The sequence below is a fragment of the Hypomesus transpacificus genome, chromosome 5 (assembly GCF_021917145.1).
Source record: "Hypomesus transpacificus isolate Combined female chromosome 5, fHypTra1, whole genome shotgun sequence".
In the NCBI taxonomy this organism is placed as follows: domain Eukaryota; kingdom Metazoa; phylum Chordata; class Actinopteri; order Osmeriformes; family Osmeridae; genus Hypomesus; species Hypomesus transpacificus.
The window spans coordinates 1,177,052-1,192,706 of NC_061064.1; the positions used below are offsets into that span (position 1 = coordinate 1,177,052).

Below are 15,655 nucleotides of genomic sequence, written 5' to 3' on the forward strand. Positions count from 1 at the left end.
ACATCCTAGCCTCACACACGCACAGTCTCTGCTGAGGGGACTGCTCACAGACAGCAAGTCTAACCAGGCGTCCAGGCCAGCAGGACCAGCTGCTGCCTTCATTGTGTGAGCATTCTGTACGTGGTGTGTCCTGAAGGAATATGTTTAGGTGAACGATCACATGAACAGAGAGAGACAGGCTGACGGATGGAGAGAGACTGATAGAGCTACAGACAGATAGACAGGATGACAAATGGAGAGAGAGACAGATAGATGGAGAGAGACAGACAGCTCCTTACGTCCTTATCTCGGAGCTGTTCCTCGGTCATCTGGACCTGGACAAGGGGTCTGACGGTGGTGAACAGCCTCCACCAGGGCCAGCCCTTCACCCCACGGTTCTTCTGGATGTTCTTTTGGATGCAGCGGATAGCCCGGTCCTGGACCTGCTCTCACACACACACACACACACACACACACACAGTGTGTCTGTCAGCCATGCTGAGGCATAAGACAAGCCACAGAGCCTGCTCTATGACTGGAAGCACTTCTGATTCATTAAATCAAACATCAATATATGTTGGCAGCCAGTGCGCTGTGTTATGCTGTATTCTGCTGCTTGCATGCATGTGTGTGTGTGTGTGTGTGTGTGCAAAAGGAGCAGATTAAGGGAAACCCAATTAGAGCTGCTCCATTCTGAACATCAAGCAGAATCTGGCCCGAAGGCAGTCTGGATGGCCAATTAGGATTTGTCACACCATGAAAGCTTTAACCCACTGCGAAATGCAGTGAATCTCTCTCTCTCACACACACACTCAATAGGCCTCATTTGTGATGTTTAGCCCATAATAAATATGACAAACAAAAGATTAGGCCACTTGAGTGACAGTAATACACAATGTGATTTTCGTATTTGGCATTAAGGGCCTCTGACTGAGACAAAGCTGGGAGAGAGAGGATCCTGACGACTGGGAGAGAGAGAGGATCCTGACTACTGGGAGAGAGAGGATCCTGACGACTGGGAGAGAGAGAGGATCCTGACGACTGGGAAAGAGAGCATCCTGACTACTGGGAGAGAGAGAGGATCCTGACTACTGGGAGAGAGAGGAGAGAGAGGATCCTGACTACTGGGAGAGAGAGTATCCTGACTACTGGGAGAGAGAGAGGATCCTGACTACTGGGAGAGAGAGGAGAGAGAGAGCATCCTGACTACTGGGAGAGAGAGCATCCTGACTACTGGGAGAGAGAGAGGATCCTGACTACTGGGAGAGAGAGCATCCTGACTACTGGGAGAGAGAGCATCCTGACTACTGGGAGAGAGAGAGGATCCTGACTACTGGGAGAGAGAGAGGATCCTGACTACTGGGAGAGAGAGCATCCTGACTACTGGGAGAGAGAGGAGAGAGAGAGCATCCTGACTACTGAGAGAGAGAGGAGAGAGAGAGCATCCTGACTACTGGGAGAGAGAGCATCCTGACTACTGGGAGAGAGAGAGGATCCTGACGACTGGGAGAGAGAGCATCCTGACTACTGGGAGAGAGAGGAGAGAGAGAGCATCCTGACTACTGAGAGAGAGAGGAGAGAGAGAGCATCCTGACTACTGGGAGAGAGAGCCTCCTGACTACTGAGAGAGAGAGCATCCTGACTACTGGGAGAGAGAGGAGAGAGAGAGCATCCTGACTACTGGGAGAGAGAGCATCCTGACTACTGAGAGAGAGGCTCAAGACACACTTGTTTTAACGGCACTTAAGAATGCTTGGCTGGACCTGATGTTAGTTTCCTCCAGGATCACAATGACTGTACTGAGAGACTTGTTGCTGTTGTTGGTTAGTTGAAACTGACTTAAAATGATTGTACTCGCTGTAAAATGTATTATTGTTGCTTGCTTTTTCCACAGGTACACCCTTGCACTTTTGAGGTTAATGTTGTAACTTATTTAACTACATGCTCTTATGGTTCTTCCCTTTGGGACTTATTTGGTTTTCACAATGTATGTTTCATGTTTTGGCTACCCACAATGTTTGGAGCCATCTCGTTGTTATGATCAGTGACTTATGCACTTTTGTAAAGCTCTATCTTGGAAGTCATTTTGGATAAAAGCGTCTGCTAAATGCATAAATGTAAATGTCTCTCTCTCGATCAGGGACGCAGCAGGTTCTCAGACACAGGAGCTCCGTCAGTTAGGGGACGCACATCTGAAGCAGCTGTGGATGAAGGCCCCTCCTCCTTAGACAGCAGTTTCCTACTCCACAACAGAGGCCCCTCCTCCTTAGACAGCAGTTTCCTACTCCACAACAGAGGCCCCTCCTCCTTAGACAGCAGTTTCCTACTCCACAACAGAGGCCCCTCCTCCTCTGAGAATCGTACTGTTTGAACCAGGCATCTGTTCATCCCGACTCTCAGCACCTCTACAAGCTACTGGGTTCTGCTGCTTTCTGGTTGGTGTCTCAGGGTAAACACTGCCGTCTGCTCCTAATCCCCCTCTCTCTCAGCCCTGCAGCAGGAAAGCTTGCACGCCCCCCGCACGCCCCCAGGACAGGGGGAGAGGCAGGGCCTGATGAGTTTCATTATAGAGTGGTTACTGTAAGACAGGCCTGTGGATGGAAACACACCAAGTTAATCTGCCTTGTGGAGATGGATGAGGAGCCTCCCACAGAAATACATCACTTCACTGCCTTCGTCCAATTACAGCGGTCAGAGGTTGGTGGATCTGGAATAACTACTTTCTCACCGACGGCACATTTGCCTAGCGGGCGATAGGTGCTAAGAAACCCTCCTGCTGGTGTGTTATCACAGAGAGAACGGACAGAATCAAAAGGTGCTTTTCATCCACTAAACAGTAAGACTAATATAGCTTGCATTACTTTCTACTGAAAGCATACAATCTTGCATGTGAATATCCCTCATGTTGTACACATGGTTTCAGATACAGCAAGCTGCTGAATGAGGACATACATCAAGTGTACAAGAACAATGAGGTAGAGAAGAGTGAAGTCTGGACCATGAAATATCTTCATTTTATCATAACACAAATCGTATTATTCTAGAAACACGTTTCCATTTGTCCACTGAAATAGGAGCCGTAGTAACCGACTGAAACGAATCCTAGTGGCCTACAGGAGAAATATGCTCTCTGCTCTCGTATCTCTCATCTGAAACCCCAGAACTACGACTTAAACCACAAACAACTTAAATTCAGAAAATATCTACAATGTCTTTTCAGCATAGCTGCATTTACAAAGGGGAAATGCACAAGGGCATTTGTGAAAAAACGTGCCCTTGTGCTAATGGATGTTGTGACTGTGCAGGTAACCGTGCAGCCACCTAGAAAGCTGGCAGGTTCCCCCCCTCTCCCCCCGTGCTCCTCTGACCTTGCAAAGGATTAGAAACAGCTACGCTTCCAGCCTGACCAAACCTTGAATGATGACCTTTCAACTTCATAAGAGGAAAAACCATGGCCTTTTGTTGGCTCATATCTTCAAACCCAGTCCCATGACTCAGAAGCAGCTTCTCTAGCCTTGGGGGAGGGAGGGAGGCCAAAGATAAATAATAGGAGCGAAGATAACAAAAACAAATGGGGCCAGCTACAAAACAGAACCATGTAGTAAGACATTCCCAGGAAGAAACAGCCAAGGTTCTAAGGTTCCCAGGTTCCAGGTTCTGAGGTCTCTAGGTTCCACGGTTGGAATTTGAAATGTGTGCGTGTGAGCGAGACCTGGTTCTCTCGTGCTCTCCAGTTGAGGATCAGGAAGTCCAGAAGGGTTTCTGAAGCAGGGAGTCAGCAGCACCCCCAGAGGAGGCTGGGTGTATTCACAGCCTCATCACAGCCAGGACCGGGACAGACTGAGGCCATAGATCTACTAGGATGGAGAGATGGGCCAACCTCACAGACAGATGAATGGATGAAGGGATGGATGAAGTGAAGGCGTGCGAGACAGTGACCCATAGAAGGGGCGGGGGGGGTGGAGATTAAGGATGACACGTCTCTTCCTCGTCCCAGCGGCCACGGTGATTGGTTGGATGAGGGCGGAGGAGGGATGGGTTGGCGTGATGGATTTACAGAGTCTCTCTCTGATTACTTTCAGATTTACAGCAGCGTTGTGTCTACAGCTCAAGCATGCCACAGAGCACACAGCCTCTGCTGCAGGCTAACCCTCATCAGTTACTGACTTCTCCACTGCAACACCTCACTCTCCACAGCAACACCTCACTCTCCACAGCAACACCTCACTCTCCACTGCAACACCTCACTCTCCACAGCAACACCTCACTCTCTCCACACTGGAGTGTGTGTGTGTGGTCCTGTACCTTCCTCTTCTTGAAAGCCTGTCTTGCCAGGTATCCGGAGCAGGCAGCCTGGAACAGGGTGAGGTTCCTCCTGGTCTGCTCATCTCTCTGCTCCTCCAGCTGAGTCAACGTACCAGCTCTGAAGAACAACTGCAGAACACACACGCACACAATCAAACGTACACACACACACAATCAAACGTACACACACACACACACAGCTTAGATCAGCTCAGCATTTCAAACAAGACACACAACCTATCATTGCATCAAAGCCCAGTTCAAACTAAACTCCTCATCTGTTCATCAAAAGACTTTCTGTTTGTTTGGCACTTAAGTTGCATTATCTGATTACTTTCCAATGTATTGAAGCACTATTAGTACAGACCAGCAGTGAATTAAGAAGTATGTCTCGTTTCAGCGAGACATACTTCTTACAAGAGCCTGTAAGATCTACAGAGCAAGATCTACAAACTAGATTACACATGCTGGACATAACGGTCAACCATGTCCCTTAAGAGTCAAAAGTAAGACAGTAAAACAGCCAATAGGACCCCCCCCCCGCCCCCCCCGCCCCCCCCCCCCCCCCCCCCCCGCCCCCGCAGAGAGAAGGAGGAGGCTGTGTGAGGCAGACAGACAGCTGAAGATTCAATTTGTTCTGTCAGAATCTGGCTCCACAAAGCCGTTTAGTCTTACTACGTGACCCCCAGTGAGCGAGTGTGTGTGTGTGTGTGTGTGTGTGCGCGATACAGTAACATGACATCAAACTGATAAATCAAAGGTCATGTATCATCGTGGCAGCAGCCATGTGACTGTGCAGCCAGCTGGGAGCAGAACTGCTGTAATTGACATTCTGCAGGGGCGGCTGTTGCTAGGAGGCAGCTGGAATGTTCTGTGAATGACCATCTCGGCGCTAATCCACTCCTGAGCTGGGTTCAAACCCAGCGCCCTGGAGGCAGCGGCAGCAGCCTGGCAGTAATCACCCTCCCTGCCACGTCCTAATAAGCTCCACCACTGCAGCTGGCTGGGAAGCGGTACTGTGCTGTTCTCTGCTCAACACACAATGTTTCTTCCTTGATTTCTCTTCTTGGCTGGAGGCCACCTTCCATCTGATGGGATTAAACCTCGGTGTGCCAGGCTCTGTTTACCATGATTAGTCTACAAGTAGCGGGACGGAAGACCACAGACAGGTCCATCACCTGGCAGGAACGTGTCTGAACAGCAAGAACACTCAGCTGTGTCTCACCAGGGGGTCTGGAGAGAGACCACTCCCACTCTGATCCTGGTCTCACCAGGGGGTCTGGAGAGAGACCACTAATCCTGCCTTCTAGTCCACCATCAGGAGAACAGCAGGACACACACACACACTTGTACCCGGGCAGCACTTGGCAGCGAGCTCAGAGACAAACACAAACACATTCCTCAGGGGGAGGAGTCAGCATCTCTGCTTCTGTTCTCTGCTGTGGTCTCTCCACAGCAGCAAGTCTTGTTTAAGGTTGCTACTCAGATACTCACCCTGCTCACACCCATGTGATAGCTGCTCTTCTCCAGGTCCAGACACTCCAGCAGTTCCTCCACCGCCTGGAACCACAAACACACACACACACGTTACTTCCTGTGAGTGAAGCTTCAACAAACCTTCACTGACAGAGAAGATGCATGGTTCCATGCTCCCCTCCTTTCCCTGGCTGGCCCCACCATGAAGGACCTGGTGGGGGGAGAGAGAGGGAGACCCAGAGAGAGAGGAGAGAGAGAGCCATAAAGAGAGAGAGAGACCCAGACAGAGAGGAGAGAGAGAGCCATAGAGAGAGGAGAGAGCCAGAGAGAGAGGAGAGACCCAGAGAGAGAGGAGAGAGATCCAGAGAGAGAGGAGAGAGAGAGCCATAGAGAGAGGAGAGAGCTAGAGAGAGAGAGCCAGAGAGAGGAGAGAGACTCAGAGAGAGAGGAGAGAGAGACCCGGAGAGAGGAGAGACAGACCCAGAGAGAGAGGAGAGAGAGAGCCATAGAGAGAGAGAGAGACCCAGAGAGAGAGGAGAGAGCCAGAGAGAGAGAAGAGACCCAGAGAGAGAGGAGAGAGACCCACAGAGAGAGGAGAGAGAGACCCGGAGAGAGGAGAGACAGACCCAGAGAGAGATGAGAGAGCCCCAGAGAGAGAGGAGAAAGACCCAGAGAGAGAGGAGAGAGAGAGCCAGAGAGGGGAGTCAGAGCCAGACCCACCAGGCAGCTGGTCCTCCAGAACCCCCCTGCTCCAGGCCTGCTCCTCCGGGCCCTATGGTGGTCTGCCCCCCACAGCAGACGTGAACACATGCAGACGGACGGACCTGAAGGCTCCTCACCCTGACTGCCTCTCTGCCTCCCTCTCTGCCTGCCTCTCTCTGCCTCTCTCTGCCTCTCTCTGCCTGCCTCTCTTTGCCTGCCTCTCTCTGCCGGCCTTTCTCTGCCTGCCTCTCTCTGCCTGCCTCTCTCTGCCTGCCTCCCTCTGCCTGCCTCCCTCTGCCTGCCTCTCTCTGCCTGCCTCTCTCTGCTTGCCTCTCTCTGCTGCCAGCCTGCCTCTCTGTCTCCGTGTGTGTGTTCCTCTCTGCCCTCCTCCTCTCTGTGCTGGGCTGTGGGGCTGGGGGTGAGGGGGGGGGGGGGGTTTGAGGGGGGAGAGGAGCCCCTGAGCCCCCATCCTGACAGGATCCTCTAGACTCCAGAGGGGGCTGGCCCCCTGAACACTGAGGGGCTTTTGTCTGGCGACGTTTCCACGGAAACCCAGCTCCGAGACGCTGACACAGGGGAAATCTGCTTTTCTCTCACTTACCCCCCTTCTCTCACGCTCTCACACTCCACGCTGAAGTAGCTTTTGTTGTGTGCCTCTCCTCCCCTCCATCCCTCCTCTCCTCCTCTCTCTCTCCTCCTGCAGAGGGCTCATACACAACTGACCCTCATTGATGGTTAACCTCCAAAAGGAGCTCGCATTAGCCAGTCAGCCTCGAGGTTGGGTTTCACACAGCCTTTTCCCCAGCCTCCCTCTCCCCAGCAGCCTCCCAGCCTGTCCCTAACTCCAACACCCTCACACAGCAGCAAGACCACTTCCTGATCAGAGCAGGACCCAGAAAGCTGAAAGCCTCAGGAGGGCCGGGTGGATTCAGAGGCTGATCAGAGCACAGTGAGGTTTGGGCTCTTTTAGTACCCCCGACATCCAGAGAAGCTGTGTGTGTTCAGGTCTGGCTGGAGAGAGGCGGCCAGGGCTGATGAGGTCATCACTGTGTGCCTGAGAGGCAGAGCTTTCTCTGCTGTTGAAGGGAAACTGGTCTCATAGTGTGTACACACACAGACACAGGGTACACTAACACACACACACAGGGTACACTAACACACACACACACACACAGGGTACATTAACACACACACACACACAAGGTACTTACCCTCTTTGCGTCCTTCACTATGTAGTTGCGTCCGTGTTTCTTGGTCAGGTGGGGCGCCAGCACGTCGAAGCGCCGGCGGAACTCTGAGAAGACCATGTGATCAGGGTAACCTGGGAAACAGGACAGACAGGAGCAAACAATAACAGGTCTGGGTTAGTCTGAGGTGAGAGGAGGTGTCCTGGGGTGGAGGGAGGACAGAGGAGGCAGGGTGTGGCTCACCTTGCCTGTAGATCCTCAAAGCGTCCAGCAGCTTGGAGCCGCGGAGCTGGGCCCGGAGCAGGGCCACATCCAGCTGCATCAGCCCAGCGTCGACCCCCTCGCCCTGGCCAGGGGCTGGGCCTTCACTCCCCTCCCGGACCAGCGCCCTCAGGGCATCAGCCTTGGGCAGCAAGCAGTGGACGAAATGAACCCTGGACCTGCGGACAGTGTCCAGAAGAGCATCCTGCAGAGACAAGACCACACCTGGGATCAGACCAGCACACATCCTGCAGAGACCAGGGACCTTCTTTTGGAACCCTTTTCTCAAAACCTTTTTTCAGTAATACTTTTTCAAAACCTTTTTTCTAAAATAATGTTGAGGAAAGGAGGAAAGGAGAGAGGAGGAGAACAGAGAAGACTAGAACAGATTAAAGCACAATAGCGTAAAGTATAGTGGGGTAGAGTCCTCATCGAACTTTAAAAAAAATATATATATTTCAGATATATGGTTTCAACCTTTAAAAACTTTTGGGGGAATGTTTCCCCCAAAGCTTCTCACCACTTGCAGCTTAATGTGGACACAGAGGCTCCTCTTGCGCACGGTGGCCACGCTGGTGGTGAAGGTCTTCCTCATGCTGCTGGCTCTCCTCAGCGCAGGCAGAGACACGCCCTGCAGCCCTGCCACCGAGCCCGACAGGAAGCTGGCCCCGCCCGCACGGCCCGCAAACACACCGCTCAGGGTCTTCCTGCAACACACCCCAGACACAAGGGTCAGAGGTCAGGGGTGTCAAGGGGTGGTCAGGGTCAGTCAGAAGAGGTCAGGGGGGCTTTGGGGGTCAGCATTATCACAAGCTACTCCCCGCTGGCCCAGCCAATCACTGCTGGTGGTGGGAGGGGCCTTACTTCTGGGACTCCTGCAGCAGATTGGCTGCGCTGCTGGAGGCGGGGTTGTAGCGGGCGTGGCTTAGCCAGCCTCCGGCGTCATACTCCACCCAGTCCGTCCCCTGGCTGTGGCCCAACAGGAAGTGATGCGCTCGCTCACTCTTCAGGAGTAAAGAGGGACCTGATTGGTGGAAGAAGAGGTTGTTGTTGATATTATGAAATCAACATCAAACTGGAGGAATGGAAGGATACAGCCAGGGTCGGACTGGCCATCGGGAGACTCTGAGATTTCCCGGACGGCCGGTCAAACAAACGGCTGCTACGGCCACGGCACTATTCAAGAAAAAAAATCCTAATAGTTTACGCTCACTTTGAGGACGGCCTTAATACCATTCAACTGTTTAACTGGAGCGATCCAAAATCCAAAGGGTGGGGGTAGGCATTTCCCCCGTGTAAACTCGAACGGTGCACTTCTCCGTCCATTTTACAGATCACGATTGGTCAAAAATCAATCGTTTTTCGAGTACAGCCAATTCGTTGGAGCCATTTTAGCTAACATCGTTGTTCCTTTAGCAAAGAAATGGAGAGGAAAAGAAAAGGAGAAAAACAACGGGCACTGCAAGCAAATGCTGCACAATGTAGTATACATGTTTACGCCGTCAAAAGACGAGAGAGTTTGCAGCCCGAAGATGCGGCTGTACCAGAGGCGCCAGGTGCAAGTGGCTGTAAGCTGCTGTATGTTCGACATTTAGAAAATTCAAATATCATTCCAAACCATATTGTTTTAATTTTTCTAAAAACATTATACATTTGGTATTACTGTTAGCCAATATAGAGGCTATGAAGTAAAAGAAATGGCCAAGAGAAAAAGGCACTCATCTCAATATGCACAACATGTTTTTTGGCTTTAAATAATAAATGTGCTATGTGGATCAAATTCAGTTTGTTGAATTGATTGTCATTATTGAATATAGTTAACTTTTTATTGTTCTTTTGCAACATCAAATAGCAGATGCCGAAACAGAGACAAGTATGGAAAAAGAAAGTTAGGGAGAAAGTGGAGGGGGGGGGGGGGGGGGCGGTCTGTGTTTCAAAGTCCTGAGCTGGATAAAGCAGACAGTGTCTTGAGTAAGAGAGAGGTTTAGCAAGGCGCTAGCTACATCTAAATAATGATTCATTTAAACCATGAACCGCAAAAGCCTTTTAATTTTTAAACAGTCAATTGGAAGTTTTTTTTGAGAATTTATTTGATATATAATTTCTATACAAGCTATGATGTTTCTATGGAATGTTCGCTGTGTTTAAATGGTCCCCAAACAACAGTGACATCACAAGGGATTAGAGCTGTTGTCACAGTTGCACATGCTGTTGCAACTGTGACATCATAAAGGCTCAGAGATCTGGGTTCAACAACACGTATGACATCATACAGGCTCAGTCAGAATGTGCCACAGGCAGCAACGCCAGAGCAACAGCTCAGACAGAACCCTCAGATTCACACTCGCACTACCCTACAGTTGTTCAGTCAATTATTCAGTATTATTCAGTGTTTATTATATGGCAACGACAGTACGAGCGTTCTGATTGGCTAATGGGTAGTCATGCCAGCCGTGTATTGACCTCATCGCCGGTCCGCGGTCTGACACGGATTATTATTGCCCTGCTCTGCCGTCATCTTCAAAATGAGCGATATCGAGGACTCAGCTGACTTTTACTATCCAGACGATACTGAAGACATCAACAGCGACGAAGAAATTGTTAATTTTGTAAGGTCAGTAAGTAGTTAGTATGTATAAATGTTTTTAAATATATATATATATACACACACATAAATCCATATCTGATCCAGTATATAGAGTGTGTGTGTCCTCACCTCTGCCCTCGCCCTCTGCAGGGCCATAGTAGCTGAACAGGCGTCCCAGCAGGGAGTCCTCTGACCCCTCCGGCTGAAGGGCCTCCTCCTCCATCAGCCACAGCAGACCCCGTGCCTCCTCCGTTCTCGCCACAGACCGCACCTGACACACACACACAGAGAGAGCTACAGTACCTCCACATACTGAGAGCCTTAGACAGCCCCCTCGCACCCCCCACAGCCCAGCTAGCCCCTCAGATCAGCTAGTCTGTTCCAGAGGATTCAGAGCAGAACTCTTCTAAGGCTCCTGTCTGTCTCACATCCTGCTGTGGAGGAGGCTCTGTGAGGGGCATGTTTACCTTTCAAACACTGTATTTGGAACCCCTAACACTTAAATGAATAAATGTAAATGTAACACCTTTCAGAACAGAAAAGCTTTTAGTTTTTCCAGCCAAGCTGTTTCTTTTTTTCTAGAGGAGGAGAACAGCAGGAACAGGCCATTAGGCATGGCTGTCAGCTGATTGGACGGCTCAAGCCCACTCCAGGGTTCAAGGGTCAGTCAGACGACCGAGAGTTCTCTCTGCTTTTATCAGAACAACAGTCGCCATAATCTGCATTGTAGTTGAGTTTTAATTGAGAGAAAAAAGCATTTTCCCGTCCTCAGGGAAAGATCAACTAAAGTACTGGCCTCAAACACACACAAAAACACCCACACACAAACGCCCACACAAACAAACTATTTTAATTTTAATTTTGGTCACGTCTTTTTTCATTGTACTTTCAAGCACAGGTTTCATCAGTCTGGATGATTATCCAGACCAGTGCTTGGATGTTGGGAAACCTCTGGTCTATTCCATGGGATGAAGATGTTAGCATCTCTCATCTCCTCATCTAAACGCATGCAATGAGTTTGTTTCTGGTGTCAAGGTCAGATGTTGGTGTGTGATCCAGTCTATTCCTGATGACTCTGGGGTTTGATAGAGAGGGCTGGGGGTCCAGGCTCTTCTCCGACTTGCTGATCTGGAACCCTGCTGCAGCGAGGACAGCCATCTACACACGACAAAGCCCTCAAACCAACCACACAGGAATCATGACAGCTTCCCTCTGCCTCACACTCTAAACGCTGTCAATCCGAGTCCAGGGAATGGTGAAGAAGAATAGATTTCTTCATGTGGAAGAGTCCCATTTTCACCTACATGCACGCTCAATCATTTGTCAGTTATTGTTCCTTTACCAATCTCATCACTGAGTCAAACCCAGCAGCTATCAACCTCCCAGCCCTGCACAGCCTTCTTGGACTTAATACAGGTTTAGATTATTTAATACAGGTTTAGATTATTTAATACAGGTTTAGAAACTGCCAAATAGGAGCAGGACCAAATCGTTGTTCCTGGACTTCAAATGGTAATAAATTACATTTAAAATGTAAAATGTTGGACCTAGACTGGTTCCCCAGGTTCCCCAGGTTCCCCAGGTTCCCCCGGCCCTGTGGAGGGGGAGTGAGGGTGTGTGCAGGCCCCTTACCAGGGTCTGGCTGGAGGCCTGGTCAACAACAGCTACAGACAGGGAGGAGCTGGGCTCCAGGTCGTCCAGCGCCAGCTCTATATTCTCCTGCATGGGAGAGAGAGAGTCATTAGTAACAAACAAACAACATGCATTAAAGACTAAGGAAAACAGTAAACAGTATTAGTGGTCCATTAGGTAATTATGTCATTTAGAACACAGACATAAACAACACTTGTCCTGTCTCAAATCACATGGTCACACAATAACAATGTTATTATTATTATTATTATTAGTTATAACATATAACACAATCTATTATTTATGAGTGTCTGAAATATGTTTACACAAACTGTGACAAAGGACCCTACAGGGGGTTTGGCCTGTGGGCCAGAGAGCGTCATTGAGAGAGCAACATTCCCCTTCATTAGGCAAAAGAGCACAGATCCATTATATCAATGGAGGATGGACTGAATAGAAATAAATGGTGCTAAAAACAGCGCTTCATAATAGCAGTCCCACAGGGCCAAGGACAGACAACCAGAGGGATGATTCATTTCAGCTGTTATAGGTACACATCTAGCATCAGCAGAGGAGAGGAGGAGGAGAAGGAGAGGAGGAGGAGGAGGAGAGGGGGAGAGGAGGAGGAGAGGGGGAGAAGAGGAGGAGGAGGAGAGGGGGAGAGGAGGAGGAGAGGGGGAGAAGAGGAGGAGGAGGGGAGGGGGAAGGGGAGAGGAGGAGAGGAGAAGGAGAGAGGCTGTTTTTCATCATCACTGCACCTGTGGAGTGGACAGTGTGTTGTGGTTGTGTGTTATGGTTGTGTGTTGTGACAGTGTGTTGTGACAGTGTGTTGTGACAGTGTGTTGTGGTTGTATGTTGTGACAGTGTGTTGTGACAGTGTGTTGTGACAGTGTATTGTGGTTGTGTGTTGTGACAGTGTGTTGTGACAGTGTGTTGTGACAGTGTGTTGTGACACTGTGTTGTGACACTGTGTTGTGACAGTGTGTTGTGGTTGTGTGTTGTGACAGTGTGTTGTGACAGTGTGTTGTGACAGTGTGTTGTGACAGTGTGTTGTGGTTGTGTGTTGTGACACTGTGTTGTGACACTGTGTTGTGACAGTGTATTGTGGTTGTGTGTTGTGACAGTGTGTTGTGACAGTGTGTTGTGGTTGTGTGTTGTGGTTGTGTGTTGTGACAGTGTGTTGTGGTTGTGTGTTGTGACAGTGTGTTGTGACAGTGTGTTGTGACAGTGTGTTGTGGTTGTGTGTTGTGACAGTGTGTTGTGACAGTGTGTTGTGACAGTGTGTTGTGGTTGTGTGTTGTGACAGTGTGTTGTGACAGTGTGTTGTGACACTGTGTTGTGACACTGTGTTGTGACACTGTGTTGTGACAGTGTATTGTGGTTGTGTGTTGTGACAGTGTGTTGTGACAGTGTGTTGTGGTTGTATGTTGTGACAGTGTGTTGTGACAGTGTGTTGTGACAGTGTATTGTGGTTGTGTGTTGTGACAGTGTGTTGTGACAGTGTGTTGTGACAGTGTGTTGTGACACTGTGTTGTGACAGTGTGTTGTGGTTGTGTGTTGTGACAGTGTGTTGTGACAGTGTGTTGTGACAGTGTGTTGTGACAGTGTGTTGTGGTTGTGTGTTGTGACACTGTGTTGTGACACTGTGTTGTGACAGTGTATTGTGGTTGTGTGTTGTGACAGTGTGTTGTGACAGTGTGTTGTGACAGTGTGTTGTGGTTGTGTGTTGTGACAGTGTGTTGTGACAGTGTGTTGTGACAGTGTGTTGTGGTTGTGTGTTGTGACAGTGTGTTGTGACAGTGTGTTGTGACAGTGTGTTGTGACACTGTGTTGTGACACTGTGTTGTGACAGTGTATTGTGGTTGTGTGTTGTGACAGTGTGTTGTGACAGTGTGTTGTGACAGTGTATTGTGGTTGTGTGTTGTGACAGTGTGTTGTGACAGTGTGTTGTGACAGTGTGTTGTGGTTGTGTGTTGTGACAGTGTGTTGTGACAGTGTGTTGTGACAGTGTGTTGTGGTTGTGTGTTGTGGTTGTGTGTTGTGACAGTGTGTTGTGACAGTGTGTTGTGGTTGTGTGTTGTGACACTGTGTTGTGACACTGTGTTGTGACAGTGTGTTGTGACAGTGTGTTGTGGTTGTGTGTTGTGACAGTGTGTTGTGACAGTGTGTTGTGGTTGTGTGTTGTGACAGTGTGTTGTGACAGTGTGTTGTGGTTGTGTGTTGTGACAGTGTGTTGTGACAGTGTGTTGTGACAGTGTGTTGTGACAGTGTGTTGTGACAGTGTGTTGTGGTTGTGTGTTGTGACAGTGTGTTGTGACAGTGTGTTGTGACAGTGTGTTGTGACAGTGTGTTGTGGTTGTGTGTTGTGACAGTGTGTTGTGGTTGTGTTACTGGAATGTGGCAGACAAGGGTGGGAGGGAGTGTGCAGGTGTGTCCGTTTGAGTTAGTGTGTGTGTGTATGTATGAGTGTGTGTTTACATGAGTGTGTCTGTATGTACTGTATGCAAGCATGTTTTTATGTATGAATGTATGGATGAGTGTTTGTATCTAGGAGTGTGTGTATGTGTGTCTCCTCCAGCTCTCTCCTGTACCTCTTTGTATCTCTCCAGCTCCTGTACGAAGGTGCGCTGGTAGAAGAGGGCCTGCAGGCGTTCCTGGGTGTAGTTATGGCACAGCTCCTCAAAGGTGGCGCCGCGCTCCTGCTTCACCAGACGAGGGTTCTGGGAGCCAGGCGTGTCCACCACCAGCAGGGAGCACACAGAGTGCTGGCTGGACTTGAGGGCCCTGACAGGTCACAGAGAGACAGGTCACAGAGAGACAGGTCACAGAGACACAGGTCACAGAGAGACAGGTCACAGAGACACAGGTCACAGAGACAGGTCACAGAGAGACAGGTCACAGAGAGACAGGTCACAGAGACACAGGTCACAGAGACACAGGTCATGGAGACACAGGTCACGGAGAGACAGGTCACAGAGAGACAGGTCACAGAGAGACAGGTCACAGAGAGACAGGTCACAGAGACACAGGTCACAGAGAGAAAGGTCACAGAGACACAGGTCACAGAGAGACAGGTCACAGTGAGACAGGTCACAGAGACATGTCACAGAGAGACAGGTCACAGAGAGACAGGTCACAGAGAGACAGGTCACAGAGAGACAGGTCACAGTGAGACAGGTCGCAGAGAGACAGGTCACGGAGAGACAGGTCACAGAGAGACAGGTCACGGAGAGACAGGTCACGGAGAGACAGGTCACAGAGAGATAGGTCACAGAGAGACAGGTCACAGAGAGACAGGTCACAGAGAGACAGGTCACAGAGATACAGCACAGAGACGTGTGTGGGACTAACCTGTTGATGAGGGAGATGAGGAGGGTGAAGAGTTCAGCGTAAAGGCCAGACGCCATGGCTTCTAGACACTCCAACGCTGAAGCCTTGGGCCCTGCTGAGGGAGCACACACACACAGGGAAACACCACACACACACACACACACACACAGGGAAACACCACACACACACACACACA

At 49.9% G+C, this 15,655-nt stretch overlaps 1 protein-coding gene across 14 annotated transcripts in view; it reads right to left on the minus strand.

Annotated features, from left to right (window-relative positions):
• Nucleotides 1-15,655, minus strand: part of LOC124468198 (unconventional myosin-XVIIIa-like) — a 59,575-nt gene that overhangs the window by 20,559 nt on the left and 23,361 nt on the right. For 9 of the 14 annotated variants that reach the window (XM_047020831.1, XM_047020827.1, XM_047020826.1 and 6 more), the window contains 11 exons: nt 15,481-15,574; nt 14,721-14,913; nt 12,130-12,216; nt 10,627-10,768; nt 8,775-8,934; nt 8,431-8,617; nt 7,893-8,115; nt 7,674-7,783; nt 5,779-5,844; nt 4,285-4,413; nt 279-422 (listed from right to left, as the gene is read on the minus strand). In XM_047020831.1, coding sequence (XP_046876787.1) covers nt 279-422; nt 4,285-4,413; nt 5,779-5,844; nt 7,674-7,783; nt 7,893-8,115; nt 8,431-8,617; nt 8,775-8,934; nt 10,627-10,768; nt 12,130-12,216; nt 14,721-14,913; nt 15,481-15,574 — 1,535 coding nt within the window. The remainder of the gene's footprint in view (nt 1-278; nt 423-4,284; nt 4,414-5,778; nt 5,845-7,673; nt 7,784-7,892; nt 8,116-8,430; nt 8,618-8,774; nt 8,935-10,626; nt 10,769-12,129; nt 12,217-14,720; nt 14,914-15,480; nt 15,575-15,655) is intronic. The other 5 variants (XM_047020823.1, XM_047020828.1, XM_047020832.1 and 2 more) reach the window with 1 other exon arrangement.